At 39.8% G+C, this 12186-nt stretch overlaps 1 protein-coding gene across 18 annotated transcripts in view; it reads right to left on the reverse strand.

Annotated features, from left to right (window-relative positions):
- The window catches only part of LOC138760976 (astrotactin-2-like), a 1981947-nt gene that overhangs the window by 1480397 nt on the left and 489364 nt on the right, over positions 1–12186 (reverse strand). For all 18 annotated transcript variants that reach the window (XM_069932424.1, XM_069932434.1, XM_069932420.1 and 15 more), the window contains one exon: positions 11234–11609. In XM_069932424.1, coding sequence (XP_069788525.1) covers positions 11234–11609 — 376 coding nt within the window. The remainder of the gene's footprint in view (positions 1–11233; positions 11610–12186) is intronic.

A 12186-nucleotide genomic window follows, 5' to 3' on the forward strand; every position in this document is an offset into this window, starting at 1 on the left:
TTTTCTCTGAAACAGGTTTTCAGATTGTCAGATTCTCAAGATGCACAATATTGTATTGTGCAGAGGGCAAGGAATGAATCCAGAAGTATGACAAAGAGAAGCTACAGAAACCCAAACTCCATAATTCCACCAGAACTGAGTATTAGAAATTTATTAAGACTTCAACAGAAAACATTTGCCAAAATTTGAATTTCCTAACAGCTTAACAAATAAATTGCAATTCTTAAATTTTTGGACCAAATAAAACAAATCTCCGTGGCTGTACTGTGGTTTCTCTACCAGTATACCAAAGACTTCAGCAGGTGCACCTGGAATACTGGTCACAGTTCTGTTCTCCTTACTTCAGAAAGGATACACTGGCTTTGGAGGCAGTGCGAAGAATGTTCATCTCCAGAGGAGAGATTGAATAGCCTGGGGCACAACTCATTGGAGTTGAGAAGGATGAGCAAAGATTTCATATAAAATTATGAAAGAAACAGATATGATCAAAGCTGGGCGCTGGCTTCAACTGGCATGAGATGGCAACTAAGGGTCATAGGCTCAAAGTTTGAGGAAGTAGATTTAAGCCGGAAAAGGAGAAACTGCTTCTTCCAGAGATTCATGGATCTATGGAATAGCCTGCCCAAGGAAGCAGCAGCAGTTGTCTCATTGACTGTGTAAAAGACACAGATGGATAGATTTTTGAATAGGAGAATGAGGGTTATAGGGAGGAGATGGACTCCACCGCCAACTCAGCCATGAGCTTAATGAATGGTGGACCTGGCTCAACAGGCCAGATGGTGACTTCTCTTGTTATTTCTATTGTCATGTCCTTATTTCAGCCAATACTTGAATTCAGTCTATGGTTATGTAAAACAGATAACAACTTGCACTGATGTGGAATCTTTTCAGGTTGTTCAGAAATATCTCAAAGTGCTTCGCACAAAAATATATCACTTTAAAAGTGCAACAATAAGATGCATATGGAAATGAGTCATTGTTTACTCAACCACAAGAAGCAAACAGAAAAACAATCTCTATTGGATAGTGTTTATTCACAAAACCACAGTAGCCCAAAAGATTACTGCAGAGAGTGATGCAATTATACACATCCAGTACAATTTTATCAATGCACAGCCTGCTTCTAGAAATAGAACTGCTATTTTGCACAATTTAAAAGATGCACATTTTTTTTCAGTCACACATCTGCTGCTCTATGTTGGATTCAGCTGCAGAAGTAGTTTTTAAACAAAGGGTTAAGACCTGCTTCCTCAGTGTATCACGTAGCCTCCTGGCTTGGCCGGATACCAAAGAGTTGTGCAGCAAAGGATAGAAAATGATGCGTTTGATCTTCACACTATGAGAGACCACCCCTATCTTTTTTTTTAAATTTTTCACACTATGAACCATACTGACCAAAATACACACAAACATTTCCCTCTTGAATATACACAGTGTTATTTTGTCCCCGTTTCCCCCCTCCCTTCCCTCCCTCCCCTCCCCACCCACTCAACGTTTAACATATATGATACATTAAACAATGTCATCACACAATGAAAATAAACAAGAAATTTGTGTCTTCTACTTTTACATATTGGGTCAGTTCATTTCGTCTTCTCCTCCTTCTGTCATTTTAGGTGGTGGAGGTCCGCGGTAGGACTTCTCTGTTGTGTTCCATGTACGGTTCCCAAATTTGTTTGAATACTGTGATGTTATTTCTTAAATTATATGTTATTTTTTCCAATGGAATACATTTATTCATTTCTATGTACTATTGCTGTATTCTCAGACTATCTTCTAATTTCCAGGTTGACATAATACATTTTTTTGCTACAGCTAAGGCTATCATAATAAATATTTTTTGTGCTCCATCCTTTCACAATAATCTTTCCTTTAGAGAATGGGAGAGAAAAAGGATCAAAAGAATAGAAAATTGTTTTTCGGGAAATAAATTATTATCTTTTGAACAAATGAAGGACAAATATGGTATAACTCACAGGACAATGTTTGCATACCACCAACTGAAAACCTACTTGAAGGACAAATTGGGAAGCAGGCTGAGGTTACCAGAAGGAAGCAGCTTTGAATATGTGATTACAGACACAATGATAATTAAAAGATTTATAACAAATATGTACATCAAACTGCAAGAGAAAGAGAATGAGGAAACAAGCTGTAAACCCAAACAAAAATGGGAACAAGATCTAAACATAAAGATAAAGAATGAAACATGGGAAAAGCTATGCTCCGGATACTATGAGAAATACAATAAACACGAGGTTACGCATGATACAATATAATTGGTTACACAGGCTATACACCATGCCCCAAAGGTTAAATAAATGGGACCCAACAGTATCAGACAGATATTTTCGCTGTAAGAAGGAAATGGGAACAACAGTACATGCAATTTGGGCACGTGAGAAAGTGGAAAAATTTTGGGAAGATCTAAACCAGGTATTAAATAAAATCACAAAAAGCAACATACCAAAAAATCCAGAGATCTTTCTTCTAAGTAATATAAGAAGTAAAGAACTTGGACCACCCCTATCTTGAAGTCTGTACCCACTCTTACTGATGTCCTGTCTTAGAAAGGTTTTCTGGATTTTTACTGCTTCCTGCTATTCAAAAGCAAACTAGCTGGATGAATCATTGTGTGGTACAGGAGATGGTCTGACCAAGATCGGAAGAAGCTGCACTGGTGGTGAAGGCAGCTCAGAGCATCACGTAATCTTCTCTCTGGATGGACTCCATCTTCATCTCCTGCTGCCTAGTTAAGGCAGTCAACAGACCGAAGGACTCCCACCACCCTGCACACACTGTCTTCTCCCATCAGTGAAATTGCACGCCAACAGGCTCAGAGATTGTTCCTTTCCTACAGCCATCAAGCTGCTGAATGAGCCCCACAACAATGCTCTCAAACTGCCCTTGCTATACATTATTTGACCATTTTCATTGCAGCTCTGTGCTCTGTGACTGCCCTTTTGCCCTGCGAGTTTATACAGATATGTGAAGATTACAGCTGACTTGATCAACTAATGGCAAAGAGTTGTCTCGCTGTGCTGCGTATAATGTGACAAGAAAGTTGAACTTCTACCTGCCTACAGATGTATTCTCCCATCTAATTCTGTTAATATCTCCTGCCCCTCTCCAATATACTTCCCAGGTTCCATAATCACCTTACCCAACCGCACTTATCTCTCTGATTAGTGGACTCCTCTGCTCTAAACATCCCCTCCTGCCACCTTTAATCTTCTTCTCCAAGATCGCCCCATTTCACCAGGGTGGGAAATTTCAAATGGAAGACAAGTATGAGCATGTGATTACAACACGCACTGAATCATTTTTGAAACAACCTCTTTTTATATCAGGAAGGTAAGGTGACTTGGCTCAATCCAGATATTCTGAAAGCATTCCAGTTCACAAATTGCAGAATCCTATAAATTCCAAAATAAATCCAGAGTTCCCAATTCTACCCAGAACTTGATTTCAAACATTTGGAGATAATTTCCAAAGTTGCTCTTTAATTGTTTAGATTTCTTCCCATAGACAAAGCTCTCAATTAAAAGGAAACAAATTAACCCAATTTATGCATTGGCTTCCACTCATAACTGTCACAATGTCAGCTCTCAGATAACTTTTTAAAAACCCAAGAGCCCAAAGTTAGCATGCTCCATACGGTCTCTGCATGAATGCTTTATACTTCAGATAAACTGATTTGGACTCGAGCATCTGGGAAACAAAAACTCAACATTCCCAGTGTGCTACATTAGTGATTCATATTTGCTTTGAGAAATGGTGCTTGTGATTTTCTCCCCTTACATACATTTAGACCCAATATGTGTGTTTCATGGGTTTACAAGTTAACTGGCCATTTTAAATTTCTGCAAATTTAAATGTTTTAATTAGACCAGTGGTTCTCAACCTTTTTCTTTCACTCACATGCCGCTTTAATTAATTTCTATGCCATAAGTACTCTGTGATAAGCTTAAAGTGGTATGTGAATAGAAAAGGAAGGTTGAGAATCATTGCTTTAGACTCAAATGTTATTGAAATATTTTGCATGAGAAAAATTGTCATTGGCCTATTTCCTTTGGAGTTATGAAATCGTGCACATAACGAGTCAATTAGGTATGATTAAAACAGTGGTTTTCAACCTTTTTCTTTCCACCCACATACCACCTTAAGCAATCCCTTACTAATCACAGAGCACCTATGGCATAGGGATTGCTTAAGGTAATATGTCAGTGGAAAGAAAAAGGTTGAGAACCATTGATTTAGGCATATATCACGGTAACAGGCCCTTACGCCTACAAGCCTGTTCCACCCAAATTACCCAATTAACCTACGACCTCAGTACGATTTGAAGCATGGGAGGAAATAGGAGGACCCAGAGGAAGCCCATGCAGACATGGGGAGGAGGACATACAAACTCCTTACAGATGGCACCAGATTCGAACTCGGGTCGCTGGCACTGTCAAAAGCATTGCTGATGGGTGATGTATTCTGGGGGGGTGCGGTGGTGGGGGAGGGGTAGGGGGGCATTGATGGGAATTTGGGGAGTATAATTTCTCCAATGAAATTGAACTAACATGGCTTCAAAATAGTTGCAATGCTTTTAATTTATAATTAATGCAGAAAAACAGACATAAATGAAGTGAATTTATAGGCTTTGAACAATTGATGAATGTTTGACATTCATGTGAACTATCGGAAGAGGTTAAGGTTTAAAACTTCAGGATAAGACCTTGGACTCTCATTCATTCTCGATTATATATTGTGACTCACAGTTTAGCATCCAGCACAGAAGGTATTTTTCTCCACATACTGTATGTAATTAATCCTGTTGACAACAGAACGTGTGGAACTGCCCCACTGAAGCTGCATTTCCATGACTCAATAAAATAATAGCTCTCAAGTGTGCACTCGATGGATTCACAATACGGACTTAAATATTTTTTATATAATCCTATCAAGACAGCCAATCAGTCATCCAAACATGCAATGTTCTAAATAATGAGCTGTTTACAGAGTAAATGAACAGCAAGACTATCTCCTTCTTCGATGTTTGGCAATGGTGATGGCAAGGGAATGAAGCACCAAAATGGGAAAAAAATCTAGACGATAATCCTCCATTTTTATATTGAAAAGATGAATCTACATGGCGACCTTTACATGAAATGCTGCTGTTGGAGATCATCAAGGATCCACACCACCCAGGTGTGTTTTCGCTGCTGCCATCAGGAAAGAGGTATAGGTGCCACAGGGTTCATACCACAAGGTTCAGAAACTGTTGCTACCTCTCATCCATCAGTCTCCTAAATGACAGACTCATTCAGCGATTCATTTTGGGACTCCTACTTTTTACATTATTTATTATTAAATATTTTTCCTTCTATTGCAATTTGTTTACATTTTTCTCTTTATATACATATCTCCCCTTTAGTAGTCTACAGTTACCAAAATTTTGCCTGGCCCACAGGAAAAAAGAATCTCAGGGTTGTGTGATATCATGTATGCCCTCCAACAATAAATTTGAACTTTGACGCAATGATTAAAAACGAAACTTGCTGGTGAAACGTAAAATCATGCAAAAGGTATCTGCACCTTAACACAAGAGATCTGAAGAAATACAGCTTGATCATGATGGGGACATCCTGCAGCATTGAGTACCATGTGGAACTCACATTTGGGAGGGGGCACAAGGATGTAGGTCCAAATTGGAAAGAGAATTTTCAAATTATACTTTGAGAATTTGGAAATACAACTTTGAGCATTTACCTTATGGGGATAAGGCACAGAACTGATTTTCAAATCAATAAATATTAATTTTGATGTGATTATGCATTGTATTCACAGCTGATAAATTTCAGTAATGAACACAATTCTAAAAGTGTTGTCTTCTTAATGGTCTGTGTTCAACACTTTTTTGCTATTAGAAGCTTTGAATGCTTTCTGTGATGTCCCACACAAGCCCAGCACTGTGCATATGAAAAATCACAACGCCCCCTGATTAGATTTCATGCAAACAAGTGTAAATATTGCTTCCTTTTATTTATTTGCATCTGAGTTTATAGGTGTGAGTCGATACACATCATTTTACCCACAAAAGGGCTGATTATGTAAATTAAACAAGACTGAAATAGCTAATGGAAGAGGGGAGCATCCAAAGGAACATGAATCAATTTACAAAGTGTTTAAAGAAACTTAGAGCAAAGAAAAAAATACAGTAAAATCTTCATTTCGCCCCAGACAGATCACTTCAAGCGGATTTTTCAAGCATTTCCCAATTCACCCAAAATAGAAAGGATTCAGTGTAGTATAACTTCACTTCACAGGAGACTGCAGATGAAGAAATCTAGAGAATCGAGCAATCTGCTGGAGGAACTCAGCGAGTCATGCAACATCAGTGGGAGAAAAAAGGACTGTCAACGTTGTAGGCTGGAACCCTCCAGCAGGACTGATTCTGTTCAACCTGCAGGGTTCCTCCAGGAGATTGTGTCCAACATAATACACATATTTCATGTCTGGAAATATACGATGCAATTTCATTTTGGAAAATAAAAGCCACAGCGCATTTCACTTTACTTCTCGACAGCTCATTTATCAAAAGGAAAATCCCTTGAGAACACAACAAGGTAAACTCAATTACAAATTCAGGATGCATTTCCTGATCTCATTGAGATTGTTTTGTTATTGTCATTAACATCATGAGGCAAAGCAAGACAAGAACTGCTGCCCATGGGGTTCTGATCAGGATGGAGCTTGGTTGTAATACTACCCATTGAAAAGGTGCTGAAGCCCACTTTAGATGATTGGCCATTGTAATATCTTAAAATTAATGATAAAAAAGCAACTTACAATACGTATTTGCTATTTTAACATATTAACGCAGGATTTCCCTTGTCCTCGCCTACCACACTGCCAGCCTCCACAACCAACACATTATCCTCCATAATTTCTGCCACCTACAACATGATCCCACCACCACACACATCTTCCCCTTTCCTACCCTCTCTGCCATCTATAGGAACTGTTCCCTCCATTACTCCCTTGACCACTAATCCCTTCCCATTAATTATCCTCTCGGCAACTTTCCCTGCATGGCCACACCTCCTTCTTCACCACAATTCGGGTCTTAAACAGTCCTGTCAAGTGAAGCAACACTTCACTTGTGTATCTGTGGGAGTCATCTACTGCATCTGATGATCTCTTTGTGGCCTCTCTACATCAGAGAGACTAGATGTAGACTGGAAGATCATTTCGCTGAGCACCAGAGACAGGGATCTCACAGAGGCCAATCATTTCAATTCTAACCCCCACTATCATGGAGGAACAACAGTTAATTTTCCATCTGGGCCCTCTCTAACCGGATGGCATTAACATCAACCTCTGGTTTCTCCTAGCCTACTCCCCATTCTCCCTCTCTTCCTCATCCCTTTCCTCCAGCTCTCCACCCTCTTCCCTCTCCATTCATAGAACCAACCCCATCCCCCACTTGCTGGTGTGCCCTCCCTCCCTTGTCCATCTATTACCTCCTGCCTGTAGGCTTGTGCTCCTCCCCCTGCCCCTCCCCACACCATTTTGCTTGGGCACCTGCCAACATTTTGTCAAACTTTGCTGAGGGGCTCAAGCCCAAAAATGTTGGTTATATATCTTTAACTTTGCTCTATAAAGTAAACTGTTTGACCTGTTGAGTTTCTCCAGCATTGTGTTTCCACCTTATTCAGTGATATCATGGACAACATACATTGCAATCCAAAGGTAGGATTCTTACAACTTTTGTGAGTCTAAAACAGACTGTGAAGTAAGGAACAAATTTGGTGGATCTGAGAACTGACAAATTTGAACACTTTACGAGGGAAATACACACACAAATACACACACAAATACACACACACACACACACACACACACACACACACACACACACACACACAATACACACACACACTCACAATACACACACACTCACAATACACACACACAATACACACACACACTCACAATACACACACACTCACAATACACACACAATACACACACACAATACACACACACAACACACACACAAAATACACACACACATGCTCACACACAATACACACACAATGCACACACACAATACTCACACACAATACACACACAAAATACACACATACACTCACACACAATGCACACACACAATACTCACACACAATATACACTCACACACACAATACACACACAATACACACACACAATACACACACAACACACACACAAAATACACACACACACGCTCACACACAATACACACACACAATACACACAAAATACACACACACACACTCACACACAATACACACACAATGCACACACACAATGCACACACACAATACTCACACACAATACACACACAAAATACACACACACACACTCACACACAATACACACACAATGCACACACACAATATACACTCACACACACAATACACACACAATACCCATACACCCACACCCACACACACACACCCACACACACACACACACACACACACACACACACACACCCACACACACCCACACACACACACACACACACACACACACACACACACACACACACACAGAGTACACTCACGTCAGACAAAATTAAACAATCAATAATCATAATAACTGACCGATTGCTATTACTCACTTCCCACAGTTAAACACACAGGGTAGCAGACCACAAGGGCTGCAGGTTCCATGAGATCAGCATGGCACTGGAGTGGGAGAACACTCGCTCTACCTCTGTGAAGAAGAAGCCTTGGAGAAGACCCTTCTGGGGGAAGTGACCATGGCAGGAGGTCTGTGAGATGCTTGGAGACCAAAGGACCCATTCCAGGCTGCAAGTTGCTGGAGATAAGCTCGTGCAAACCAGGTATTGGAATTGAGATTCATGAGAATGCTGATAGAAGATACGGCTCCTAAAAGGCTTTGGGTGAAAATAGTTTCCTGTTTATATCAGTGGTTCAGATCTCGCAGCTATGCATAGCTGCTTGAATGAACAGGAGTCCATGGGGTGCCAGAGGTTGTGGGAGAACAGGAGGCAAAAACACAGTGTCTTGGAAGGGACTTCCTTTTGCTTTTCTTTCACTTATTCATGGGGCCACTGATCTAGTGGCTCCTCTTTGTGGGCCTTTATGGCAAACAAAAATCAATACATTTTGTATATTATGTACATGACAAACAAAAGAATTTTGAACCTTGAATAAAGACCACAAATGCTGGGACTTCACCACAGACAGCCTCCATTCCATCCATTCCAGCTTACATATCTAAAAAGAATCGTTAACTGGTGAAATGTACCTTGAAGCAGTGTCTGAATTTATCTTCTCTATATCATTCATAATGCACCTCCAAATGGTCTTTGATTCAAAATCAAAGACACAAGGATTTGTGAAGTTGCAATGAATCTTTGGATTCTTGAACCTATTGCTACACTTAAGAATGATCATTCCACAATCCAAAGACTCTTATTTCACTGTTAAGGCAATAACAGTCAACTTAATAGTTCAAAGTATACTGAGTCAATAAAAGCTGGTTGAGTATAATAATCATGGAATACTGGATGATCAAAGGAACTGCTCACACATACAATCCAAGGTTCTAATATTTACACCACAATATGTATGTATTTATTTATTTACTTTTATATATGAATACTTATCCTTCATATGTATTGCTTCTACCTGTGCTATGTATGGATATGTGTCAACGTGTTTTGCACTGAGGACCAAAAAATTCTATTTCATCAGGTTGCGCTTCTGCAATCAAATGATAATAAACCTGATTTGCCTTGAACATGCAGACTGAAAACAGTCTGTTTGTGCGGAACACCACTTCACTGATTATGGAGTTAGTGACTGATCACTCGTACTTACAAACTTAGAAACCATAATCACGTTGAAATGTCACCATTCCTTCATCCATTCCAAAATTATTATTTCGAATGAAAAATAGTTGCTATTTGATGCTATGGAGAGAATCTTATCCTAATTCAGCAGAGAACCTGTAGCCAAGTGGAACTAATTGACTTGGAAGAGATGTATTGGAAGAAATTCATCTCTGGTGGTTCATGCTGAATATGTGCAAGCAGATCAGTTCAGATTATTTTTGTCAGCAATTTATTCTGCAATACAGTAAAAACCCCTGGTATCTGGCACCTTTGGGGATTGGTAGATGCCAGATAAGTGTATTTTCTGGTTGGTTGAGAGTGCGTGGTTGCCTGGATTGGCAATAATGGCGAGGCACACCAATTTTAAACTTTTGCATCTTTTACCTATTTATTTTACTCTATTTTTTTTTCTTTTTGCTGGTTGTCTGAGTCTGCCGGGTTGCTTGAATTCCAGATAACCAAATCTGCAGAGAGTTCAACCAATCACTGATATCCTTAAATGATCAGACAAATTTCTCCCTGTGATTACTTGATTTCAATTCGCAATTGGTCATTAAAAATTAATTAATTTGTTCTTTTACAGAATTATTCAGAAATAATTCACAGAATAAGTTACATGGCCTTTTCATGCCACTGTAATTATATAATTATATCAACACGAACCTAAAGAATGGTGTTAAAATGATAAAACCAAAGATGAGGCAAAAGCCAGATGAAAATCAACATGGATCTTCTAAAAATCAGGGTCTGGACATAGGTGACAACTTGCAAAAGGTAGAAAAAAAAAAGAACAACACTGTCTTCATTTCCCATTCTGCAATTATTACAACTTGTGTGGCATTTTCTGTCATTATGAACACAGCTTGCACTGTGTTGAATGCTCTGCATTTCATTCAACTCCCTCTTCTCAATGTTCTATTTGTTCCATTAATTGATATAAATTGCCAGACTTGGCCAGAGTCCAGATGAGGAAGTGAAGCTGCAGAGAGCACATGCCAGTGATTTGGTCACACTGGTCTCTCCTGTTTAAACTTTTATGCTTGAAAAATGCTGTCCACCGACAGCATGAAAATAACGTGTTTGTGAAGAAACCCATTTATCAATGACACAGTGACCAGTGGATGCTGGAAGCTCTGTGCTTGCTTTTAAGACTTGTTAAATAATGCAGCATCGTGCGAGGATATTCTTCACAGCTCATCTGTGACCAGTCTACTTTCTAAAGTATAAAATGCAAGCACCATATCTGAGATTGGAATTTTAGTAAACCAATCAAATGTTCAAAAAGGGCAGAAACATAACAAGGAAGATAATAAGAAAACAAAAGGACCCTACCTGCAAAACTTGGTTTCTTCTCTTCTCCTCTCCCCAGACTTTCAAGTGTCCGAGTAACCTGACTTCCAAAGTCGTCTTCTCTGTTGCATGCTTCAGGTCGCAGTTGATTCTCCTCTTCCTCGCAGTCATAGTCATCCAAGATGGGTGTCTCCCGGATCGGCATTCCGACCACCGAGTTGTGGGCCTGTATCCTGGAATTTCGAAAGCTGTCCCTGGCCTGCGGCCCCAGCAGCACAGAGGGGATATAGTGGATTTCGTGAGTGGCTTCTGTGCTCGCACTTTTTTGGGGAACCCGCCTTCTCTTGCACCACTTCCGCCGAGCGTATAGAACCATCGTAAAAATTAGGATGAGAAGCAACAGAGCAATCAGGCCACCCTGTGGGGAAGACAAGAAGCGAAAGAGGATTACTTTGTGTCTTTCAAATTTTGTCCTGCCCTCCCCTCAGCTTCTTTTCACTTGCAGCTTATTATGACAACTGTGTGGAATTGTGTGGAATATTATAAAACAGTTACCACAAGAGGCAGTATTATAGCCAATAATTCTTTTTTTAAATTGGAGAGATTAAAAAATCAATTGCTAATTCACCAATATATGTTTTGTATGACTGGAAATATTCACATTGGTCCACACTCTATGTCAGAGTGGGCCATGAAGAAGGGACACTAATGCCTCTACCTTCAAAATAGTCTGAGTAGATTCAGGTGTTTGGTGGTATGTTTAGTGATTGGGTGCATTATAGTTGCTTTGGAAACATGTGCCTCATAATGCAAAAGGCTGCAAAAAGTGGCGAAACAAGCCAATTCCTTCATGAGCACTGAGCTCTGTCCACTGTCCATCTATGCGAGGTACCTCAAGAAAGTGGCCAACAGAATAGAGCCTCCTATTACCCTGGTCTTCTCACTGCTCCATTCAAGCAGAAGGTATAGAAGCCTTAGGTCTGGCACTTCCAGTC

Source organism: Narcine bancroftii, chromosome 1, assembly GCF_036971445.1.
Source record: "Narcine bancroftii isolate sNarBan1 chromosome 1, sNarBan1.hap1, whole genome shotgun sequence".
Classification (NCBI taxonomy): domain Eukaryota; kingdom Metazoa; phylum Chordata; class Chondrichthyes; order Torpediniformes; family Narcinidae; genus Narcine; species Narcine bancroftii.